The sequence below is a fragment of the Ascaphus truei genome, chromosome 6 (assembly GCF_040206685.1).
Source record: "Ascaphus truei isolate aAscTru1 chromosome 6, aAscTru1.hap1, whole genome shotgun sequence".
NCBI lineage: Eukaryota > Metazoa > Chordata > Amphibia > Anura > Ascaphidae > Ascaphus > Ascaphus truei.
The window spans coordinates 133,995,691-134,022,420 of NC_134488.1; the positions used below are offsets into that span (position 1 = coordinate 133,995,691).

At 41.2% G+C, this 26,730-nt stretch overlaps 1 protein-coding gene across 1 annotated transcript; it reads left to right on the forward strand.

Moving 5' to 3' along the window:
• Window positions 1-1,548: 1,548 nt before the first annotated feature.
• On the forward strand, window positions 1,549-24,466 carry LOC142496607 (phospholipase A2 inhibitor NAI-like). Its single transcript, XM_075603270.1, has 5 exons — window positions 1,549-1,666; window positions 3,226-3,339; window positions 6,951-7,106; window positions 17,466-17,618; window positions 23,988-24,466. The coding sequence occupies exons 1-5, from the start codon at window positions 1,615-1,617 to the stop codon at window positions 24,131-24,133; spliced, it is 621 nt and encodes a 206-aa protein (XP_075459385.1). The 5' UTR covers window positions 1,549-1,614; the 3' UTR covers window positions 24,134-24,466.
• Window positions 24,467-26,730: the final 2,264 nt, after the last annotated feature.

The window sequence follows — 26,730 nt, forward strand, 5'->3', positions numbered from 1 at the left end:
GAGCGTATATACATTAATACTGAAAGGCAGGTGTGTAAATAAACCTGTCTGCTCAGGATAGGGTATGTCCATAATAATTATCTATTTGAAAAAACACCCATCGAGTGCATTTGACGTGCATGGGGTAGATGGTATTAATAGTCACATAATATTCAATGTGGTATGACCCATCTCATCAATAGGGCAACGTCCAGAGTTGGTAAAGGACACTTAAATCGTAGAAGTGGATCATAAGAATAGAGAGTCGAAGTAGGATTTTCAGAACATATGATATATTGCATATTAGAAGCATGAGCATGGCACCATCAAAGTGAAGTCCAAAGTTCGAAGAGGATTCTGTCAACTCACGCATTGTATACAACAAAGGAGAAGTATGTCTATCCCAGGGGCCAAGCACCTTCAGCTAGACTCATTTTCAGATGAGCTTTGCACTATCACAAGCCTCACCTAGGAGATTCCAGTGAGATTCAGGGTCTCAAGAGTTAAAGAACAGAAAACACAAAATATATACATCCTTTTACAATTCTTTGGGAGGTATTCCCTTCAACCCACAATAATGTCTTGATTGTAGAGGGGTGGTAATTTCATAGGCTAATTATATCGAGATCATATTCTGCCTGATTCACTCTCCCTGAGAGCAGTATTCCCAGGGAAGTAGCAATATCAATCCCCTTATTTATTTATATATATATATATATATCTCCACAATTGGGAGAGGACACTCACTGTACAGCATGTGTGTCCCTCTGCAGCCGGTGGGTGGTTGGAAGCCATCAGTGTGCAATCCGCTCAAAAAGTGCACAGAAGTAGATAGAGGGCTGCGTCGCACCACCAGAGCAATAAACAAGGTCGAGAGGGTGACTGCAGAAAAATAAAAAATTTATTTGATCCTAAAAATGAGGTGAAATGGGCCAACATGTTTCCCGTGGCAAGCGCTTTGTCAAGGTCCCTGTTGGGGAACCCTCTGTCTACCTCTAACTCCTTAGAATTCCTGTATTTAGAAAACTGGGTTCTCAGTGATTCAAGAATGTTCCATATGACCCCACAGGCATAGAGGCACAAAGCATCATGTGCCAGTCTACCCGTACGTTTACTGTAGGATTTCTTTGTACCCGCTTTCACTTAGTGTGACTGGCTGCATTGGTGACCCTTTTGTTATACTGTTACATTTTTCTGTAAAACCTACAGTATTCATTTTTAAGTTAGGCGAATCAAGTAATTTTTTGACCAATTACCAACAATTAAATAAGTGTTGTATTCGTGGCAAATGTGAATGGTGGTAAATAATGAGCTCAGCTCTGCAAATTACTTGAAAATATCTATTTCCTGGTGGCAGTGAATCACTTCAATTAAAATGGTCAATGATATTGGCATAATGAGAAAAATTAGATTTACATTACCTACCAGTGTGCCAGGTGCTACCAGTGTGCCAGGTGCCTCATCCAATTCTTTTGTTGACTTTTCCAATCCTTACATCCCTGCCACGTCAACTAACTTTGTTTCAAATGTCGTATGTAATCCTCTGTAACATGGATATAAATATCAGGACCGGAGCTTGTGTTACTCTAACTAAAAGAAGAAGACACTTGAACACAAAGAACTTCTTCTATCAAAATGACGTCTTTCATTTGCACTCTCTCTATCTTCGTGGCTCTAATGAGTACAGGTGAGTTGATTTATTCAATATTTAATTTCCATGTACCAAAATGTTTACAATTTAGCCAAATCAATGATGTGTTGTTGGTTTGTGCATTAGATATAACAGCATTTGCTGAATAGAGATTTTTATTCTTGCCCTAGTCATACACAATTGAGTGCTCAGGATGTTATGTAGCAAGGTCTCCCATCTGTAACTGAATAGCACTAAATGAAACATCCATTCAATTTCCAATGGGGTTTTTTTGCATGATAAATGTGGTGCTATATCTGGTCCACTTTGACAGCTGCAAGAATATGATATGCGGCCCCCATCAATGTCAGTGGTTGAGCCTCACTTCAAAGTTATCAGAAGATAGATGTTACTAACTAACTCATCCTTCCTAAGCCATCATCACCATGCTTATTCAATCCATCATAACAGACATTATGGGGGTCTTGCACTAAGCAGTGATAAGTGCTTTTAAGTGAGATAAAGGGGGTTATGCACTAAGCAGTGATAAGTGGGTTTTCTGGGTGCTATGCACAAAGCAGTGATAAGTGCTTTTAAGTGAGATAACTGCCTTTATAGCGTGATACTGCCTGCTGTGAGATTCACAAAGCAGTGATAACAGTGCAGTAACCTACTATAGGGGGTTATGCACAAAGCAGTGATAAGTGTTTTTAAGTGAGATAAATGCCTTTATTTCTCAATATTGCGTGCAGTGCGATTCACAAAGCAGTGATAACACTGCAGTATCACGCTTAAAAGGCTTTTCATCATCAAAACACAATCATTGCTAAAAAAATTGCGCCATAAATTGTGCCAAAATGCAGTTATCTCACTTAAAAACACTTATCACTGCTTTGTGCATAACTCCCATAATGGCTACTTAAAAGCACTTATCACTGCTTTGTGAATCTCACAGAAGGCAGTAGCGGGCTATAAAGGCATTTATCTCACTTAAAAATCTTATCACTGCTTTGTGAATCTCACAGCAGGCAGTATCACGCGATAATGGCTCTTTATCTCACTTAAAAGCACTTATCACTACTTAGTGCATAACCCCCATAAAGCCATTATAGCGCGATACTGCCTTCTGTGAGATTCACAAAGCAGTGATAAGTGCTTTTAAATAGCCATTATAGCACAATACTGCACTGTTATCACTGCTTTGTGAATCTCACAGCAGGCAGTATCACGCTATAAAGGCAGTTATCTCACTTAAAAGCACTTATCACTACTTTGTGCATAGCACCAGAAAACCCACTTATCACTGCTTAGTGCATCACCCTCTTTGTGACAAATTGTGAACATTGTTATTCTTTGTTTTGGCCCATGACCTAAAAGTATTCTGGCATGTGAGAAATGCATGTTGCATGTTCAATTATATAGATGCATAGAAACATTATCTATTATATCCGTGTCAAAATGATTTCTAATTACATTGAAAGAGTTTGGCATGAAACCCACAAGTCTGTCTAAGCAAGATCAGCACATGAGTAAGTACAGTACACCATGTACTCTCCCTTGTGGCCTCAGAGATGCTACTGTACTAAATGTTTTTTTCCCCCTCTCTTTTCTTGCAGTTTATAGCATCAAATGTCAACAAGGTTGGAGTATCAATTCTAAAACAATTTGTTCTACAATAGAAGTTGAATGTTCAGGGTCTTGTATAACATACTCAGATAACTGTTACGTCGGTGAGTAATATATTTACAAAACCAAGTATTGTGATCCGTGTGACTAAATGCAAGAGGTAAATGTATTTCACAAGGGAAAACATAATTAAATAATGTACATTTATTGAGATCCTGTAGGTGCAAAGATGAATGGTGTACTTATGGTTTGGGGGATACTTGTGGGTGTTTAGGATTCAACAACCAATCTTTTACTGTTAGCTTTGAATTACAAATCCTCCTCGGGGTTTAATGTGAACAATAAATTATTAATTGAGAATTTAAAAATTGAAACAATGATTAAGAATACATGTGCTCATAATCTATTTAACCAATGTTGGTTGTAGTGGAGAATATTAGGTAAATAAGTACATTGGGAAGCTTTCCCTATTACTTGTTATATGATCAGAACAGTCTTTATTAGAGAATAACACAGTTGATTTGGATTTGAAAGACAAGAAATATTCGTCTTGCATAATCATGTCCAATTAAATACATTTATACTGGAATAATTGGGAAGCAAACTGTACAAATCAGATGGGTATATCTAGGTCTTACATCGTGTATGAGATACTTAACAGAACACACGCCACATAGCAAGCTAATATCTCTAGTATCATTGTATGCTCTTTAAAAAAAAAAAAACAGAAAGTGATACAAATCTGTATATTTTATTCCCATGAAAGGGCTGGATATAAGTTATTTATTACTACTCTGTTAGAATAACAACCGTACAGTAATTTACTTGCTCGCTGCTCATAAAACCCGGCTACACCACACATTTGATAAAGCTTTAAACACAGTAACTAGGTTACACATCGATGAACAAACATCTCCTCCTTCTCTGGTACTCTTCTCACCTGAAGCAGGCCCTCATACCTACAACACCAATTGCATATTGTAATTGAGAATAAATACTGTAAGTAAAATACTTGCCACCCATATATTTTAGCCGTTCTAAAATGACCATCTTGCAAAATCTGTAAATAAATGAATGCAGAAATCAAGACAGCTTTTCTCAATATATTTATTTCATACTCTGTATAAAAAAAATCAACAGAGTACATAAATAATCATTATAAACAATACATACAAATTATCTCTCTTTATAAATAATCAACAGGAACACAACCATTGTCTCTTAAATATGAAAACACAAAACTTCATACTTAATAACATTGAACAATAAAATACTATAATCACCCCAGGTTAATAGCGTATAAAGGAGGAGCGGCTCAGTGGTTAAAGGGACTGCATGTGAAACTAACGACATTCATTTAAAAGCAGGGAGCCTGGTTCCAAACTCAGTGTCAGCTCCTTGTGACCTTGGGCAACTCATTCTATCTCCATGTGCCTCCCTGTGCCACCAAAACTGGATTGTAAGTTCTGCAGAGCGGGAGCACTTGAAATAAAATATTATACTAACAACCCACATAGAAAAGGGAATTATTGGCCACTAATTCACTGACTGGGTTATAAAGACTTTGCATTGGCTCATCATCTCACCCAGCCAGTGTTGTTCGGAAAGGGACAATTAGCCACGGCCACTTTGCTGTGGCCATTGAGCCACAGCCGTTCAGCCAATGAGGGACAGTTAGCTATGTTAGAGCTTCTAGGGTAAGGGGGTTAAATGTAGGAGTTTTAGGATAAGGGGTCACATTTATAGTTTTTAGGGTAAAGTTTAAAATGGAGGGTTTAGAGCAAGGGGATAAGGATTTTGGATTTAGGGTTTTTAGCTAAGATTTTAGAGGTTGCCTTACTTGCAGCAGCCAAATGTCCTGGCGGTGGAAAGGCCGCGGCAAGTTGTCCTAGACAAAAAATGTTGCATTCGTGTACATGATCAGATAAACAGGGGAAAGCTAGGAAAATGCATGAGAAAGATTATTAAACTAATTGATTATGGAGTCCGTATCCAACAGAGCAAAAACATCCAATCTTGTGTGTACTGGGCCAGCCTTGCAAGTATTTCCGCCCTGTTTTTGCATTTTCATCGACATTATGAAGGTCCCAGAATACCGGTTATTTGCAAGGGTTTGGGCATGTGAGATGGGATTTAAGAAAATGTAAACATGCATACAGTACCTGTGCAAAGGTCAATAGGACTTTGGTACTTTGGTACATATAGGGGGTCATGCACTAAGCAGTGATAAGTGCTTTTAAGTGAGATCAAAAGCCATTATAGCGTGATACTGCCTTCTGTGAGATTCACAAAGCAGTGATAAGTCTTTTAAGTGAGATAAATGCCTTTATAGCGCGATACTGCGTTCTGTGAGATTCACAAAGCAGTTATAAGTGCTTTTAAGTAGCCATTATAGCAGGTTACTGCACTGTTATCACTGCTTTGTGAATCTCACAGCAGGCAGTATCACGCTGTAAAGGCAGTTATCTCACTTAAAAGCACTTATCACTGCTTTTTGCATAGCACCCAGAAAACCCACTTATCACTGCTTAGTGCATCACCCCCATAGTATTGTTAAATTATTTTGCCCCAGAATTGTTCCACTTTTTCCTTGATATACACTAAAAACCGATAGTTTGGGTCCTTATCCTTTTACCATTTCTTAAATGCTATTTTTCGATTCCCCCTGTGTTTTATTTCCAACCAAGTCGCACACATGTGAGAGACTATGGGGTCATGCACTAAGCAGTGATAAGTGAGTTTTCTGTGTGCTATGCACAAAGCAGTGATAAGTGCTTTTAAGTGAGACACATGCCTTTATAGCGTGATACTGCCTGAAGTGAGATTCACAAAGCAGTGATAACAGTACAGTATCGTGCTATAATGGCTACTTAAAAGCACTTATCACTGCTTGTGAATCTCACAGAAGTAGGTATCGCGCTATAAAGGCATTTATCTCACTTAAAAGACTAATCACTGCCTTGTGAATCTCACAGCAGGCAGTATCACGCTATAATGGCTTTTTATCTCACTTAAAAGCACTTATCACTGCTTAGTGCATAACCCCGAATGTGTATTGTAATTGTGAGATCTTAACATGCAAGTGTGTATGCACTTTGTTCCATGAATGTGTTCATAAAGAAAGAGAGGGAGCCTTCCTATTAAATGAATATCCACTTCCCTTTACAGTATATAACAACAACAACAATAGTTACAGTAAAATTTCAAGATTTTCTCATTTCAATACAAATTTTCCTACTGTATCATACTAGTACCAAGAACAAATCAAACAGTTTTCCTAAATAACACTTTTCACAGTTTGGACTTTAATTAATATATAATATTGAATAAATATGGCGAGATGACATTTACCCCTCAAATAATCCATTCATGCCCTTGATTGAAAACGGTCACACTGTAGACTCTTCCCTCCGTTATTTATGTTGCTTACAATCTCTTCTTTAATGCTCTCTAGCTTATTTTCTTCATTGTTTCTTTCTTGGCTTATTCTGTGTTGTCTGACATGGTCGTTCGTGCCAATTTCCACAAAAATCCCCCTTTCAGTGGAAAATAACCTGAGCGAACACTTTGGGCAATTCAGAATGTCCTCCTTTGTCTCACCCACTAAATGCCCCATCACATACAGTGTGTACACTCTGACACTCGTTACTTTCCTCCGTGTCTTGAAGATTATTTTGTTAACATGACTGGTTTTCCTCCTGTGTTTTTATCCCAGACAATGTATACCGTCCATCAATCAGAAAAGGTTGTGAAACTAATCAGGATCTGTGTAATATAACTGTCAGTATCAAAACAGATAATGGGGTTGAAGCCAGGGTACCAACTCAGTGCTGTGAGACAGACTCCTGCAATCAGGAACATACTTTTCAAAGTAAGTATAAATAGGTTTATGAACTTATAAAGATCATGAAACTTAAAATTCTCCTGATAATGTTTTCAATAAATCAAACATCATTTTGTTGCAGGGGAAATGTTTGAAAAGGGCAGATACACCTTTAACTGATGGTACACGCATACACAACAGCAATGAACAGATTGCAGCGTTAGAGGGCAGAAAAAGCCCCTCACCCCTTTATTACAGTAACTGATGAGTAATATCTCTATACAATATCATCTAGTAACGTTGCATCTTGTCCAATACACAGATGTAGCAATCGTTATTACTCCAGCTAATGCACCGAGCTGCAGTAACGCTGCCATGTTATTTAACACAAGATTTCTCGCAGTTCTATTGAAAGTAATGGGAACGCATGCTTTATCTCCGTGTTATGCCTGAGTACTTCAAGTACTAACAGTAGTAATAATGCCTGCTATTCATGTACACTCTTCAGCTAAAGTTTGTATAGCATCATGATTGTTCTTTTTTTTTGCCTTTTCATACTACAATGATTAAGAGAGTTTCTAAAAATGTTGAACCAGCCAATTGGGCAGTTTTCTGTCTGAATTCCCAAATAAAAGTCAATGGGAAATGTTGGCTGAAAATGGCCTGATTGGCTGCATCGGAGGATATAGCAGAAGACCCATAGTCTTCTGGATATTATGGTCCCATTTCATTACACTTGGCTAGAACTGATTTAAACTAATTCAAATGAAAATGACTTCACAGCATATTACATGGGGCAGTAATGTATTTGCACTTTGTGAAGTTACAAAATGCACCTCTTGTTTTGATAAAGGGCAGTGTTTTCCAGATTGGTGTCAAAAAGTGACCTCACTTTGGGGCGAGTCACTAAGCAGTGAGCTTTTGCGCCTGATTGGGAAATTTGTAATCCCACGATAAAAAATTAAGGCAGATGCGGATTCACTAAGAAGTGAAGGGCGTTTGGGTAGTTGCAGGCAGAAACACACCCAATGGCGCGAGCTGCTATCGTGCCTAAAATTCTAAAGCCGCCTGTAAGAACTGCATGGAGACGCTGTGTCCCCATGTACGGCTCTTACAGGCGATCATACTGTATACATATACATTTTAATACTAGTGTACATATGCAGGGGGTCTCCTGAGCCGAACCGCATTGGTTTCAGCATCTGGACCCCCTACTTCCTGAGATACAGGCCCGTTATGGGGTGCCGGTATCCCCTGTGCTTTTAAATCTGTGCGGGAGCAGGGGGTCTCCCGAGATGAACCGCATTGATTTTGGTCTCAGGCCCAGATATGGGGTGGGTGCCGTATCTCCTCCACTATTTAAATGTCCCGCGTCATGTGACGCGGATGCTTTAGAAATGGCAGTAACATTGGCATCCGATGCCCCATATCGGGACCTGTTATTTGGGAAGCAGGGGGTCCCTGTGCCAGAAATCAAAGAGGTTCAGCTCAAGAGACCCCCTGCTCCCGCACACTATACAAAAAATACACACTATTTTACATGTTACTTTACTTCTCCCATATCTCTTTTTGCTCTGTGTAACCACAGCTAAAGTCATATATTCCACAAAATGTATTGTTATGTTCTATAAGCAAAGATGGAGAAGTGTACAGGCATTGGGAAGGTTCCTGTCTGACGTTTCCAGGTTATATTTGTTTGTTTTGATACCCTTTACAAAATAATAATTGATGACTATACATTAGACATCTTTTATTGCAAAACTTAGATCCAGATCCACAAAGCTCTGTAAATGTACTTACTATAACTTAATGTTACCTAACTTAGCATCACATTAACACTACCAGACAATGGTGTATATTCAAAGAACAGTAACATCACGTTAAATTAAGTATTCTACTGTAAGAGCATAGCGTTAGCTGGAACAGATATTAAGGTTAATAACAGGCAAATGAGGCTTTATCGTAGCATTACACATCCTGCAAGGTTAACATGTGGACTTAATGTTACATCAGTTACAGTAAGTCATACATAAACTTAGCGTTACTCACATCCAGAACATGAAATAGGCTTGGATGTGTTTGGATGGGTGAACAGTAAGTCACAGTTAGGTATGATTTAATTAGCATAGTGTTATTTTCCTGTATTATTTCTATTTCTCAACTTAAGCTAAAGACCTATATCAGGGTCTGTATGGGAGCAATGCTAGGTCACACTTAATATCACATTATTGTAAGATAAGAAGCAGTTTTATGCTACAATAACGTGATGTTAAGCCTGTGCTAATGAGATGTAGTTGGACGTTGTTTTTGCAATAAAATTAGCTTTGATGATACCCTGTTAACTCAGGAACAACATCCATTTCTGTTTCAGGAGCTCGGATTTAACAAAGTTTGTGGATCTAGGTCATAATATCTTCTCCTACTAAGGGAAAAGCCAGCGCGCATCTGTTTATTTGTCTTTTCCAAGTACTGTAATACACAAATTAATGTGCATCTCTATTTGAACAAATGAATATGTAACGGTATTTCTGAACCGGCCTGACCCACCCAATCTCACATTGGCCCCTGTGGTCTAACCGGCCCCCATTACAGTGTGGTAGTGTCTGGTGGTGCACCTGTTGGCAACAGGACTCCTGAGTCTCCCGCATGATGGTGTATGGGGAGGACCCATCCAGACAGGCAGCTGAGGTAGTGTGCTGAGTCTCACCTAGTTCCAGTGCAGCGCCTCCACCTCATCAGGGTCCCTTCGGTCACTTGGGGATGGTCCTGACGAGGAACTCCTCCGTGGTGCTCCTCTCTGTACATTCACTCCACATATGTACACGAGAGGGTTTGCGATTGAGAACATCTTTATTGTATGAGTGGGCTAGCTGCCCCTCGCAGTAGAGAATTAGCCACTCATGATCAGTCTCTGTGCTTCCCTTAAAAGGTGTATCTCTCCTTAGATAGGGATTCCCTATCCCCGCAGGGATCACTGCCCTGTGCCAGGTCCCTGGACACAGTCTCCTCTGGAGTTACTATAACATAACTAGAACTCTGGTAGAACTACTCCTCCTCTCAGCAGAACTCAGTTCTCATGCAGAACTCTGGCTCCACTAGACTAACTTTTAGAAACAGTGCTGTGCCTTATGTAACTTCTGAGGCTGACAAACCTCTGACATCACTAACCATGGAGTCAGAGCATGTGACCAGTCCCATCCATACACAGGGCACCCCACCAGGGTGTGAGGGCAAACCTCCATAATTACTGCTGGCATGCCCACAACTTACCAGGCCTTACTGTCAGCAGGAGAGATGACTGTAGCCATTTTACATGACTGCTACAAATACATTAATGTACTTACTATATGCAAAGATTCCATGGGGCCTACTGTATATACCAAGACCATATTTACAGTACATTTGAATTAAGCATCAACATTTTTGTTCTATAAATGACTACTGATGTGCCTCGTAACTATAACGTTCCTTATAGGACATCACATTTGTGATACATAGTTTTGTTGTTTTGAATTCATTTTGACAGATTTTGTCAAGTTAAATGTTTGAATTTACAATTTAATTTTAAAAAGAATTATGAGTATATTATTTATATCTTGTGTTATAAAGATAAATTATTAGTGTAATTCTACTAACATTAGACATACTGTAAAAATAATCTATTTTACTAACCTACAATATATAATGAAGGAAACATCCATACTATGTCACATACATCTTTTACGCTTATGTCACACAATGAGTTGAATAAGGTTAGTACTGTAAAAATGTCTCTCTGACCATCACCTCATCTCATTCTTTCTATCTCGCTTCTCCCCTTCTCCACCTCCATCTACCCCCGGTTCTGCAGAAACCTGCGCTCTATTCACTTACCTGACTTTGAGTCCACTTTAAGCTCCACCCTCTTCTCTCTCAGCTCTGCTACAGACCCTGACAACCTGGTCAGAAACTACAACTCTGCCTTGTCCTCGTCTCTTGATCTACATGCCCCACTTTCTCTCTGCCGCACTCGCCCTTCTAACCCTAGACCCTGGCTAAATTCCCACACGCGCATGCTGCGTTCCTCCACTCGTTCCTCTGAACGCCTCTGGAGGAAGTCTCACACTCTCGCAGACTTCCTTCACTACAAATGTATGCTATCCTGTTTCAACTCTGCCCTCTCGCAAGCTAAACAAGCCTATTTTTCTGCACTAATCAACATGCACAAGTCTAACCCACGCCGACTGTTCTCTGTCTTTGATACTCTACTCAAAGCACCCTCAGCTGCCTCTCCTTCCTCCATCTCCGCTCAGGACTTTGCTGACTATTTTAAGGAAAAGGTGGAATCCATACGGCAGAACATCCCCTCTGTTTCTTCCTCCCATCCTACACCTCTTCCTAACTCTCCTCCTGCCTTCCTTGACTCTTTTTCCACTGTCTCAGAGGAGGATGTGTCGCTGTTGATCGCCTCCTCTCCCTCTACCACTTGCCCACTTGACCCCATTCCCTCCCATCTCCTAAAACCTCTAGCTCCTACTATAATCCCTACGCTCACACACATTTTTAACTCCTCCCTCTGCTCTGGAACCTTTCCATCCTCCTTCAAACATGCAACAGTCATACCATTACTCAAGAACCGCAAGCTTGACCCTACCTGTCTTTCTAACTATCGACCTGTCTCCTTTTGCCTCTAAACTCCTTGAACGTCTTGTATTCTCTCGCTTGCTCCATTTTCTCAACACCTATTCTCTCCTAGACTCTCTACAATCTGGCTTCCGCTCTGCTCACTCCACCGAAACAGCCCTCACTAAAATAACTGACGACCTCCATGCTGCCAAAGACAGAGGTCATTACACTCTGCTCATATTACTCGACCTCTCTGCAGCATTTGACACAGTGGACCACCCTATTCTCCTTCACATTCTCCATACTCTAGGTATTCGGAACAAAGCTCTATCCTGGATCTCATCCTACCTCTCCCATCGTACTTTCAGTGTCTCTTCTGCTAACACCTCCTCCTCCTCTATTGATCTCTCTGTGGGGGTACCCCAGGGCTCTGTCCTGGGACCTCTTCTCTTTTCTCTGTACACACTCTCTCTAGGTGACATAATAACATCTTTTGGGTTTAATTATCACCTCTATGCCGACGACACGCAAATATACTTTTCAACACCTGTCCTTACACCTGCTGTACAAACCAAAGTTTCTGGATGTCTCTCTGCTATATCATCATAAACTCAACATGGCTAAAACAGAGCTCCTCATACTTCCTCCCAAACCTGGCCCTACTACCTCCTTCCACATTACTGTTGGAACTACAATCATTCACCCAGTAGCCCAAGCACGCTGCCTAGTGGTCACGCTCAACTCCTCTCTCACATTCGCCCCTCACATTCAAAACATTTCTAAAACTTGTCGCTTTTTCCTCCGCAATATAACAAAGATACGCCCTTTCCTCTGTTGCTCGACTGCTAAAACTCTGACTCAGGCCCTCATTCTCTCCCGTCTTGATTACTGTAAGCTCCTGCTGTCCGGCCTTCCTGCCTCTCACCTGTCTCCCCTACAATCTGTCCTAAACGCTGCTGCCAGAATCACTCTACTCTTTCCTAGATCTGTCTCAGCATCTCCCCTCATGAAATCCCTCTCCTGGCTTCCGATCAAATCCTGCATCTCACATTCCATTCTTCTCCTCACTTTTAAAGCTTTACATTCTTCTGCCCTTCCTTACATCTCATCCCTAATTTCTCGTTATGCACCATCCAGACTCTTGCGTTCTTCTCAAGGATGTCTTCTTTCTACCCCCTTTGTATCTAAAGCCCTCTCCCGCCTTAAACCTTTCTCACTTTCTGCCCCACACCTCTGGAATGCCCTTCCCCTCAGTACCCGACTAGCACCCTCTCTATCCACCTTTGAGACCCACCTTAAGACACACTTGCTTAAAGAAGCATATGAATAGCACTGTGGATATTCTGAACACAATACATAAAGCTTGGCCCCCTGCAGACGCACTTACCAGAACTCCCTCCTACTGTCTCTGTACGTTCTACCTACCAATTAGACTGTAAGCTCCTCGGGGCAGGGACTCCTCTTCCGAAATGTTACTTTTATGTCTAAAGCACTTATTCCCATGATCTGTTATTTATATTATCTGTTATTTATTTGATTACCACATGTATTACTAATGTGAAGCGCTATGTACATTAATGGCGCTATATAAATAAAGACATACAATACAATACAATAGGTGCACACACGCACACACGCACACACGCACACGCGCACACGCGCACACACGCACACACGCGCAATTACATTTGAGATTTTGATGCATTCATTTTATGACAAAATTGCCATTTGCAACACTTGGTAAATAGCCTCATTGTTCCACAGATAACAGGGGACCTTAACACAGCAGTCTGCACTAATCACCCTCTTTGTTTGTATTTTCCCCGAAGACCTTTCCAACGAGGTTTTTATTTGTAACATCTTATGCTCCCTTCAGGAGATTTAAGCGTTTCAAATAATACATTTCCAGGAGGATAAAATGAAGCTCTCCCCAGAGCCCAGTGCAATGTAAAAGTTACCATGGTAACCGCGGAAGCATATGAGTTTAACTCATATCATGTTAGCATCTCAGCCACTGTGCATGTTCTGCTCTTTGTTTAAAAACCATAGAATGTTTTGTCGTAAGGGAATGCCGAAATTTCGTAGACTCCCAAATTGACACTGAGTTGGTCATTGAGGAGAGCGGCATGACGGTAAATTTTCGCGCCGTTTTAGGTAACCAAACTAAGCTGCTCAGTTCCAGAGGTGCACATGCAGCATTTTCTAATTCCACCCATCTCTTTAACTTTGGGTTAGAATGCCATTGTACAATCTGACTTAATTGTGCCGCCTTGTAATATGATACCAGGCAGGGTACAGCCAGGCCGCCCGCCGCCACAGATCTTTTCATATTTAATTTACTTACTCTCGGTTTTTTACCTCCCCAGATGAATTTGGATATTTCAGATTGAAGTGAGTGCAAGTCCCTCCAACTGAGTGGCACTGGGAGAGTTTGGAAGAGGTATAATAAACGGGGGAGTAAATTCATTTTGACACTATGGATACGTCCAATCCAGGATATCCTTTTGGATGTCCACTTCCGTAAATCAGATTTTAAGGTCCGAATCAGGTTGGGGTAATTTGCATTGTACACGTCCTTTACAGTTTTGGTGATGTGGACACCCAAGTATTTTATGTGGTTTTGTTGCCAGTTAAATTTGAAATTTAATTTTAGTAATTTCTCTGTGTGTCTAGGGAGGTTGACATTGAGGGCTTCCGACTTGGATTGATTGATTTTGAAGCCGGAGACCTTAGCGAATCGATCTAGTAGGGCGAATAGGTTTGGCAGGGAAGTAAGGGGTTTTGTGATAATCAAGAGGATGTCATCCGCATACAGGGCCGCTTTATGGGTTTGGGAGTATGCGTTTAACCCTGAGATGTCTGGGTTTCCTCTGATTTGCGCCGCCAGTGGTTCGATACAAAGGGCAAATAAAAGTGGGGATAATGGGCAGCCCTGTCTCGTGCCACTCTTTATTTGGAATGGCAGAGAGGGGTAGCCTTGGTGTATGACCCTGGCGGTGGGGTTAGAGTACAGCGACAGAATCGCCTCGCTCACCCGATCTCCAAAGCCAAATGTTGCAAGCGTCTCTTTTAAATATGGCCAGTCTATCCTATCGAAAGCTTTTTCTGCATCCAGACTTAACAACATGCTTTGAGTTGCCTTACTATTTGCCAAATCCAACAGATCAATAAATCGTCGTGTATTATCCGCTGCTTGCCGGCCCTTGATAAATCCGACTTGATCTGGGTGTATAAGTCTGGGTAGGATGAGACTAAGTCTATTGGCCAATAATTTAGCGTATAATTTAACATCAGTGTTAATTAATGATATAGGCCGGTAACTTTTGCAGTCTAGCGGGTCTTTCCCAGTTTTAAGAATTAGTGATATTGATGCCTTTAACATCTCCTTGGGGATGGGGGCTCCCGCTAAAATAGCGTTAAACATGCGGAGCAACCTTGGGGCGAGCAGCTTTATAAATTTCTTATAGTAAAGCCCTGAGAATCCATCAGGCCCAGGGGTGTCCACATCACCAAAACTGTAAAAGACGTGTACAATGCAAATTACCCCAACCTGATTCGGACCTTAAAATCTGATTTACGGAAGTGGACATCCAAAAGGATATCCTGGATTGGACGTATCCATAGTGTCAAAATGAATTTACTCCCCCGTTTATTATACCTCTTCCAAACTCTCCCAGTGCCACTCAGTTGGAGGGACTTGCACTCACTTCAATCTGAAATATCCAAATTCATCTGGGGAGGTAAAAAACCGAGAGTAAGTAAATTAAATATGAAAAGAACTGTGGCGGCGGGCGGCCTGGCTGTACCCTGCCTGGTATCATATTACAAGGCGGCACAATTAAGTCAGATTGTACAATGGCATTCTAACCCAAAGTTAAAGAGATGGGTGGAATTAGAAAATGCTGCATGTGCACCTCTGGAACTGAGCAGCTTAATTTGGTTACCTAAAACGGCGCGAAAATTTACCGCCATGCCGCTCTCCTCGATGACCAACTCAGTGTCAATTTGGGAGTCTACGAAATTTCGGCATTCCCTTACGACAAAACATTCTATGGCAACACCCATTTGGAATAACCCTGATTTCGCTCCAGGTCTATCAGTCAGTAATATCTCAATCTGGAGACAGAGGGGCTACAATCGGATTAGAGATCTGGAGGGTCACGACAGAAAAATCAAAACATTCGACCATATCAGGGAAGAAAAACAGATCCCTCACTCAGAATTCTTTAGATACCTCCAGATCAGGGCATTTTATAACAAACTTGCCCCATACCCCCTATTAACATCTTTCGAAAAGCTCTGTCTGGCTGAGACCGACACGAAGGGACTTACATCTCAGCTATACGGAGAAGTGATCAGATCTGGTGAACATGAGCAGCGGATACCCTCATTCCGTTCTCAATGGGAAACAGATCTGGGAGAAAACTTAGAAGATGAAGAATGGAGCGCCATATATATGGCCACAGCGAAGAGCTCCATATGCACCACGCTCAAGGAGAACGCATATAAAGTCCTAATGCGATGGTACCTCACCCCACTGAAATTATCAAGGTTTGTGCCGGGTTCCTCTCCCCTGTGCCCCCGCCAGTGCGGAGGAACAGCCGACCTGTTACATATGCTGTGGTCTTGTCCACGGATCTCTCCACTGTGGGAGGCGATTAGACATTGGATACAGAGACTGTTCGATCTCACCATTCCCCCAGACCCGTGGTTGTTCCTACTGAACAGGCCATTGACGGGCCTTTCCAAAACAAATAACAAACTAATTGTCCATTTCGCAATTGCAACGCGGTGCGAGATCGCAGCATTATGGAAACAATCTGATATTCCAACCATCCCAAAGATTCGGAATCGAATTTGGTTCATTTGCCAGATGGAAAAATTAACGAGTTTAGTTAACGATACTGGTGACAATTTTCTAAAAGTCTGGACGCCTTGGCTGGCACAGACAGATATCCCGGGGATTGAGAGGTCCTCAATATGGCTCTGATAACAGTAGGTGCGTTCTCCTTGGGAGGGGCTTACAGGAAGTATTCTATTCACCCAGGACCCCTTATAGCAACATTATAACATAAGTAATAAGAGAGACGACTCAGCTTGCAAACATCTGCGATGCTTAGCACGGAGCCACGTGTCGCACCTACTATCAACACACTCCCCCTACCTCACCCCCAACCTACCCCTTTCCCCTCCCCATCCCGCCTCAACTTTTTTTTTTTTCTGTGAGTATGTATTGTCTCCCCTTTTAAGTTGAGTTATATGTGTCTGTTTGTCCATTTAAGTAGAGTCGGCTTGGACTATATAGTCCACACCAAAGTACCCGGAAGGCCGGGTCCCGAAGCACAGCAGGATCTCGTTGTTACTTATATAATTGTTAAAATATTGTTTGCATACAAGACAAAAGTATTCTGTAATGTATTTTATGCTGTCTTGATTCAATAAAATTTAAGTTATAAAAAAAAAAAAAAAAAAAAAACATATATTTATTTTAAGAGCAGACCATACTGAGGGTCTAAGATACTAACATGATATCAGTTCATATCGGCTTCTGGGAGGATGTTGGAATAAATGCAGCTGGGATACTCTATGGAAAATCAGCTCAAGTTACAATGTATATTTTAGTGATACAATTTAGATACATATAATCACCTGATGATTGAGAAGCCCAAGTATACAGTACATTGTATCTTGTTATTCCTATTCTCACTGTGTTGGATTTGTTCCTAGTGTTATAGAGCTTAGGATGTAGTAGAAGCTGTGAATTTATGTTTTTTTTAAATATTTTTTTATAATTCCTTCTAGCTCCTCAAGAAGATGTGCCTGCCAATCCGCCATTGCAATGTCCATCCTGTTATAATAACGACAGTACAGTGGAATGTGTGTCCAATAAGAAAGTGACCTGTTCTGAAGGTCAAGGACAATGTCTGAACTATGTGGGAAAGGTACAGCTGGCAGGTAAGGATTTCACAGTCACTGACCCCTCCAAAGACTGTAAATGTTCTGCAGCAAAGGAAAGATGCTCACTGGCTCACTGTATTTTGGTTTTGCCACTGGAAGGAATATGTGATCTCAGATATATACTGTATTATGTGTATCTAATAAATGGGGTCTTCATATAAGTATAAACAGTATATGCATGGGGGTACAGGGTGTGGTGCTGCAGAGCCCCCTCCCGCCCAAGACTTGTATTGTACATTTTAACATTAAGGACATACATACATACATATGTAGCCCCTTTTCTGACGCCTTCCAAAGGGACTACTAGTACTATACACAACCTGCAGGTTCAGAAGATCTGGGCCTCCGCTAGCTGGGAGCCTGGGGTAACGATTCTAGTGCAGCGCCTCCACTTACCCAGGATCCCCATTATGCAAGATTTACCCTGGGCAAGAAACATACCATACATTGCGTGTGCAACCAAGTTTTACTGGGCTTATGCTGTGGTACCTCACTCTTTACATAACATCACACATAACCTGTACATTTATCATAACGTTAATACCGCCGCAACACTGAACGCCTTTATAACAACTGGGTCCTTATACTATAGTGGCTCGGCCACACCTCTAGGGGGATAGTGTGCTGTACAACCGTGGCTCTGCCACGCTCTTATAGAGTGTGTCCTTGTAATGTATTAGGTAGTATATGCTCATTCCGCTAGCCACTTGCTAGTGTCACGTCAGAGTTACTCCTAAGGCGGGATCAGCGCCTGATGACCGGTGTCGGTGCACTTGTTGCTACAAAGTACCTTCCGGTCACGGCGGTGACCGGCACCTCTTCACAAAGGGTCCGTCGCCTCCGACCCCTGACCTCCCGACGTCACGGAGTCCCACCGTCTGATCCCAGATGGCTGTATCCAACCACAACTCCGTGCGTTATTCCTAACTAAGGTGACAGTCCTTTCCACTACGGGCGTCCCTATAGTACCGCAGCCTACGGTGACTCAGGGAATACTCCTATGGGCCTGAGGGTATTAGCTGGCCTATGCAGGCGGGTCACGGACCCCCTGCACTCACACTACCGCTCGCAGCACCGTCCCGCTCTCCTCTGGCTAGCGTGGTCTCTCCCCCACGCTTCCTGTTCCTCCTCCCTGCAAACCCAGCCTTTTCATTGGCTCCTAGCGTCAGCTGACTGATCCAGGGCTCACGGGGGTTGTAGTTCATTAACAGAGCCCTTTCCTTATTGGCTCTCGTTCGCGCGCTTCCATGGCGCATGCGCGACCTCTTCACTTTGGTCAGTGACCTCGGCAACGTTGCGTGATAACATGGCGGCGCCCTGTACTAACTTGCCATCGTGGAACCCGCCGTACCCCCTGCGTGCACACATATAAGGTATCTAACACACCCTTACACACACATACATACATACATACATACATACATACATACATACATATATATTGCAGGATGAATGAGTACTTCAGAATTAGGTGAAACCTTTTTTATTTGGACTAACAATTTATGTCATAGGACAAGCTTTCAAGAGTTCTCCTCTCTTCCTCACGTCAGCAATTCTGATTAACAAAGGAATATATGCCTCTTGAAAGCTTGTCCTATGACATAAATTGTTAGTCCAAATAAAAAAGGTATCACCGAAATCTGAAGAACTAATTAATTCTGCACTATCACAACTGGACTATCGGCTATTTATATATATATATACAGTGTTCGACAAACCTATACATTTGCTCGCCCCGGGCGAGTGGATTTAACCCCGGGGTGAGTAAATATTGGCCCAAGCAGCACACGTTTGGTACTAGGTGGCGAGTAGATTTTTTTGTGTGGTGAGTAGATTTTTTGGTGATTTGTCAACCACTGTATATATATATATATATATATATATATATATATACACACACACACACAGCAGAGTCTCGTTTATCCTAAATAAACGGGACCAATACCGTGTTGGATAACCGAAAAGACGGATAATATGGAAATTATTATCCGACATCTTCGCCCCCCCACTTCTTTTCACTTACCAGGCTTACCGGTGGCAGCAGAAGAGGAGGACTCAAAACCATGGGAGCAGAGCAGTACAGGAGGAAAACAGCTGCGTGGGTGAAAAGGACCATGCCAGCAGACGAAAGGAGTTGAGACAGCGAGCAGCAGCAGGAGAACACCATGTGATTGGAGCAAATCAGCACAGGGGAGAATGGCCAGGGAGGAATACTGGCAGACTCCGGAAGTCAGATACTGGTCAACATCCCGTGTTACAGCGTCTTCCTCCCCAACAATTCTCCTGTTCTGCTTTGCTCCTGCTCTGATCACAAGGTCTTCTCCTGCCACTGCCCGCTGTCTCAACTTCTTTCCTCTGCTGACATGGTCCTCTTCTCCTACCGCCAGCTGTCTTCCTCCTGTGCTACTCCACTCCTGTGGTCTTCAGCTCTACTTTTCTTCCACCGCTGCCGTTAAGTCTAGTAAGTGAGAAGAAGGAGGGTGGGGGAGGGGAGGGGGCACTGATGTCGATAAAATGGAGTGTCGGTTAACTGAAAGTCGGATAACCGGGAGTCTACTGTAAATGTTACTGATTGTGTATGAACAGCACCTCTCTCCAAAATACGTCCCTGCGCTTCAGGGTGTGTTTTTATATAATTTATATAAGGTAGTATATTTATAAGGAGTCTTTATAAGGGCAAATATTATAAAGATTCAATATAAATATTAATTGAACAAAATTCCCTGGGGAATTTAATAATTGTAAAACAATAAATAAACACTGCACTAATATAAAAAATAATGAAATAACAAAAACAGTTGAAGGCATCTGACCGAAACGCGTAGGAGTGGGTGCTGTAGGCAGGATCCTCTGGTTTGTCCCCCCATCTGGAACACGTAACTATACCTTGAGCTGCTGCTCCTTGCATTTTCTGTGACACTTTTTTTGATGCAATGTAGGATAGTGCTGCACACTCTACTAGCTTTAGGACTGTGATATCTGCATACCTGGACTGATATTTAGTTGCCCTTTTTTTCCTCTACAGCCTTGAATTTATGTATAGCCTTGTTGAGTATACTAGGGGATCATTACCCCTACTCCAAGTGTAGTGGTTAATTATATAGAGCAACTTTGGTCTCAGTCTTTCTTTCTATATTGCTGTGTGGGAGTTACATGTTCAGTCACTTCCCTTTTGCTTCAGACTTATATTGTCTGTGATTTCTCATTTGAGATATTGTGTCCTACTTAACTTATTTGCGAGTAAGCAAATGCTGTGGCTTACGTACATGGGATTCATGCCTTATTTTAAATATTCTATGCTATCTTTTATTATGTTCTGTGACTGTTAATAAATAAATTTGTATTTTTTGAAACCTCATATGGTATACTAGAGTGCTATAATTTTGGGCTTCTTTTCCCTCTTGCTTATATATATATATATATATATATATATATATATATATATATATATATATACTGTATATATATATATATACACACTTATTAAGGTTATGGTGGGTAAACAAAGTGACAAAAACCCTCCACAGTATAGCATATAGCAACTGTAAATATTCCTGTATATTCATTTGCATGTCTTAGACAGGTCTTCAACCCTGTCTTTGTGAAAGACAAGGTTGCAGACCTGTCTAAGACGTGCAAATGAATATACAGGAATATTTACAGTTTCTATAAGCGATACTGTGGAGGGTTTTTGTCACTTTTTTTACCCACCATAACCTTAATAAGTGTGGTGATTACCTACTCTTAATCTCAAATGAGCATTTGCCAGTACCAACCTCACACTGATGATACCCATCAAGGATGAAACATGTCTGTGAGTGGGTTTACTGGCTTTGCATCTCCCAAGCCCTTGCTTAAAAGCTGTGTTTAAAACAGCATGCATTGGCTAAGGGTTGCTCATGTAATGTGAGCTTGAGATAAAAGGTGGCACTGTGTGCTCATTTGCATGTCATTTCCCAGAAACCCTTGCTGCAGTGGAAGTGCTGTGTGCTGGGCGATAATGGTGAAAGACAGGATTGCAGACCTGTCTAAGACATGCAAATGAATATACAGGAATATTTACAGTTGCTATATATATATATATATATATATATATGAACAAAAAACAAACAAAAGTGCAATCTCCATACTGTAGCACGTAACTGAGTAAAAAATAAGGTACATTTATTTAAAAAATCAACAACCCATAAGAATGTGCACTTACAGGATTTCAAACAGAAATCTCTATTGTGGTCATCTGCAGTGGTAGGGTGAGTCCCACAGTGTGAAGAAACGCGTAGAGCTGTGACGTCATCGCGTTTGTTTTGGTGTATTTGGAGTCCCTGGCTTTCCTGCGCTCCGGCTGGCGGTTATTTCAAGTGTTAGCAATCATTGTATGAGGGAGCAAAGGACGTGCAGGCATTGGATGCCTTTATATCTTGCTGCCAATTCATGGAGAACCTGGGCTGTTTACATCCACTCTGCAAACCTGGGACTCACCCTACCACCGCAGATGAACACAATAGAGATTTCTCTCCCACGAATGGTTCTGTTTGAAATCCTGTAAGTGCACATTCTTATGGGTTGCTGATTTTTTAAATAAATGTACCTTAGTTAGATACGTGCTATGGAGTTTGCGCTTTTGTTTATTTTTTTGTTCATAGATTCCAAAAGTGGTTGGCTATAGCACTCCCCTTAAAGCTGCAAAGACTCTCCCTGGTTCTTCTATTGGGACTATATTTCGCTCTGGATTTTTTGTTTGAGTGGAACATTCAATTTGGATTTTCCTTTTTTTTACTATCACGTTATGGTTTGCAGATATTATTAGGTTAAATTGTGGTAATTTTAATTTATTTTAATATTTTAAATATGTTATTATAATTTATCATTTATTAGGGTTATTTCACATCCTCTTTAGCGCTACTTAATTTTTGTGTTGTTTTTATATATATAATATATATATACTTTTACTAGTGCCATTATCACTCATAAAATACTACAATAGATAAACGTTGTAGTTAAAAGGTTATGCTCTATCAGTAAAAGGCAATATATACTAAATAATACTGAATATTGCAAGAAAATAAAAGCACTAAAACCAACTCCTTGAAAAGCTATAAATGTATATAAAAGGATTATCACTGTCCTAAAAACAATCTATTCAATATCGTCACTTTATTTCATTAATATTTGTTACAATGTAAATACAGTATTAGAGATTTTGTCATGAAACCTGCCCACTTTTAGTGATGAGAAACCGTGTTTCAGTCGGGATCTCAGGCGATTACGTGCATTGCAATCTCAGACATTTTTCCTAATTTGCTACATTTTCTAAAATGGCTAAATCTTCTTAATGTCGAGACAGAGACTATAATTAGGACACACACCATGTTCCTCTCACATCCTCTTAATGCCGAGTCAGAGAGATAGAGAGGTACAGCTATAGAGAGACTGCACGGGGATAGCTACAGTATAGAGAGAGTGCTCAATGAGAAGAATAGAGAGAGCACATGGGGAGAGGTACAGAGAGAGTACACAGGGAGAGCAATAGAGAGAGTGCACAGGGAGAGCAATAGAGAGAGTATCGAGAGAGTACATGGGGAGGGTATAGAGAGAGTGCATGGGGAGAGCAATAGCGAGAGTACATGGGGAGAGGTACAGTGTAGAGAGAGTACTGTACATGGGGAGAGGTATAGAGAGAGTACATTGGGAGAGGTACAGTATAGAGAGAGTTCATGGGAGAGGTATAGAGAGAGTGCATTGGAAGAGGTATAGAGAAAGTGCATGTGGAGAGCAATAGAGAGACTCCTTGGGGAGATTGAGGGAGTGGAGGGAAAAGGGAAACCATGGAATCCCGGGGGAGGGGTGGGGGTGGGGGGAATAATATCGTAAAACAGGTGAGAGAAAAGAGATTGGAGGCAAAGAATGAAAATAAAGAAGTACAGCATATGGTAAAGATAACAAGGAAAAGGCGGAAGCAGTAATTATATTTATATATTTTCTATAATAAATGACTATAAGTTAGTCAATTATTTAAAGTTTACATAATAAAGTGCAGCAATAATGCCATAAAAATAATTCACTCTGGACGTTGATAATTGAGACTTTTTTCTATTCTTCAATTCACTGACCTGGGCCCCACATTTCTGTGCAGATATAGCATGGAAGGGAGCGTATACTTAAGGTAGTGAGGGAGGTGACTATTACGTACAATGTACAGGTAAATAGCACTTCCATATACTGTAATAAATAAAGTAATTGGTAATATAGAGACAGTGCTGAGGTGCATGGTCTGTACTTTCATATTAATATAAAAGCACAGTGCTGTGTGTGAGATGTGAGTGTAATGCGGCTAACAAAACGTATGTGCTATCATTTGTCTTGCAGATGGCTCAGTACACAACATGTCTTATAAAGGCTGTATCACCACAGGAGGGTGTCTGCTTGGATTTGCTGTGTTACCAGGAAGTAAGCAATTGAAATGTAACATACTGGAGTGCACTCCGGCTGTACCAAAATCCGATCTACAATAACCAACTTGCAGATGGCAGAACACACAACTACTCCATCAAAGGCTGTATCATCACAGGCGGATGTGCTGCTGGGTTCAAGTTTTACTGGGAACTAAGTAATTGTAACATGTACAATTTGTGTTTGTTCTGAGGTCCAGAAAGTTACATACATTGTCTTTACCCTGTAACTGCTTATCAATTAGTTGCTAACACAATTTGAACCTGTGTCATATTTAGTGATATGATGCATGTATAATGTAACCTTTCCTTAACCTTTGCTCTAGTGCGATTTCTGTTCTGTATGTTTCATGAATAATTCATACAGACTTTCTGATCAATAAAGATTTAGCTGCAGACACTGTATGGTTTCATTCTTGACAAAGGTGTTTCTCCTTTACTATATATAAATCTAAAAGTGCTTGCCCGCCCCCACCCCCCACCCCCCTGGAAGATTCTGCCATTACACAATGTGGTGTGGTGCATACCTGCTGGCTCACAGTGGTTCTGAGCTTCCTGCGTTGTTGTAGGGGAAAACAGCACAGGCTTCTGGGGTATTAACTGATTCTTTCTCACGGTGAGAGCACCTCCATCTCTTGCAGGCAACAGGGATGTGGAGAAAATACCTGCAGGAGAACTTCTTTCCCTCCTCCTGATAGATTGATAGATTGTAGTCTCAGGCAGGAAGATATATTTGAACAGGATCACTTTATTCTGACAGCACACTCAGTTCTTACAGCAGGCACGTCAGAGATCACTTCTTGGGGTTTCATCTCCACTCCAGGCCAAGGGGCCCTGAAGCAGTTCTTGCTGTTCACCTACTCCCTGGTGGAGTTAGGGGCATATTAACCCATTCACTCCACTATGGGAGGGAATACAGATTGGCAGAGCCCTGCACAATTGTTATGGGTTGACCAGCCTCTCTCAAGGTGGTAGAAGCACTGACTAAATTTAGCAGTGAGGTTCCTTAAATACAAGGGAAGTATTTATTTATTTATTTATAAAATATTTTACCAGGAAGTAATACATTGAGAGTTACCTCTCGTTTCCAAGTATGTCCTGGGTACAGAGTAAGACAAATAATACATAGTTACAAATACAGTTACATAAATAAACAGGGTATACATTATATACAAGACATAGCGTGCACAGTTAAAGAAAATATAAATTAACTCCTTGAAAAGCTATAAATGTATATAAAAGGATTATCACAGTCCTAAAAACAATCTATTCAATATCGTCACTTTATTTCATTAATATTTGTTACAATGTAAATACAGTATTAGAGATTTTGTCATGAAACCTGCCCACTTTTAGTGACGAGAAACCGTGTTTCAGTCGGGATCTCAGGCGATTACGTGCATTGCAATCTCAGACATTTTTCCTAATTTGCTACATTTTGTAAAATGGCTAAATCTTCTTAATGTCGAGACAGAGACTATAATTAGGGCACACACCATGTTCCTCTCACATCCTCTTAATGCCGAGTCAGAGAGATAGAGAGGTACAGCTATAGAGAGACTGCACGGGGATAGCTACAGTATAGAGAGGTGCACGGGGAGAAAAATAGAGAGAGTACATGGGGAGAGGTACAGAGAGAGTACATAGGGAGAGCAATAGAGAGAATATCGAGAGAGTACATGGGGAGAGGTATAGAGAGAGTGCATGGGGAGAGCAATAGAGAGAGTACATGGGGAGAGGTACAGTATAGAGAGAGTATTGTACATGGGGAGAGGTATAGAGAGAGTACATTGGGAGAGGTACAGTATAGAGAGAGTACCGTACATGGGAGCCGTATAGAGTGAGTGCATGTTGAGAGCAATAGAGAAACTCCTTGGGGGGATTGAGGGAGGTGTGAGAATAGGGAAACCATGGAATCCTGGGGGGGAGTGGGGAATAAGATCGTCAAACAGGTGAGAGAAAAGAGATCGGTGGCAAAGAATGAAAATAAAGAAGTACAGCATATGGTAAAGATAACAAGGAAAAGGCGGAAGCAGTAATTATATACAGTAGAGGCAACGTTTATTCTACCATTTGCCGTAAACTAGCCAGGTTACATTCTGGGTGTGTGCTGGGTATGTGCTGGGTATGTGCTGGGTATGTGCTGGGTATGTGCTGGGTATGTGCTGGGTATGTGCTGGGTATGTGCTGGGTGTGTGCTGGGTATGTGCTGGGTATGTTCTGGGTATGTGCTGGGTATGTGCTGGGTATGTTCTGGGCTAGTTTGAGGCACATTTAAGGCATTTCTGCATTGACTAACGACCCATAGGATTAACACAGCAGGGATCCCTGGCAGTCCAATTCAGTTTGAATGGGACTGCCAGGGACCCCCGCTGTTAATCTGATAGGCCATTAATCAATGCAGAAATGCTGGGGCTAGTTTCAGGAAAGTTTAAGGCATGTACCCAGCATGTACCTGGCTGTTTCCTGGGTTTTTTGGGGAATTGCCACTGGTTTTTGTTCGAATAAGAGTTGCCTCTACTATATATATATTTTCTATAATAACTGACTATAAGTTAGTCAATTATTTAAAGTTTACATAATAAAGTGCAGCAATAATGCCATAAAAAGAATTCACTCTGGACGTTGATAATTGAGACCTTTTTCTATACTTAAATTCA

Coding starts and splice junctions, on each gene's coding strand:
- LOC142496607 (XM_075603270.1), top strand. CDS start 1,615: ATGACGTCTTTCATTTGCACTCTCTCTATCTTCGTGGCTCTAATGAGT. Junction 3,340..6,950: donor CTCAGATAACTGTTACGTCG/GTGAGTAATATA, acceptor TTTTTATCCCAG/ACAATGTATACCGTCCATCA. Junction 7,107..17,465: donor TCAGGAACATACTTTTCAAA/GTAAGTATAAAT, acceptor AATTCCTTCTAG/CTCCTCAAGAAGATGTGCCT.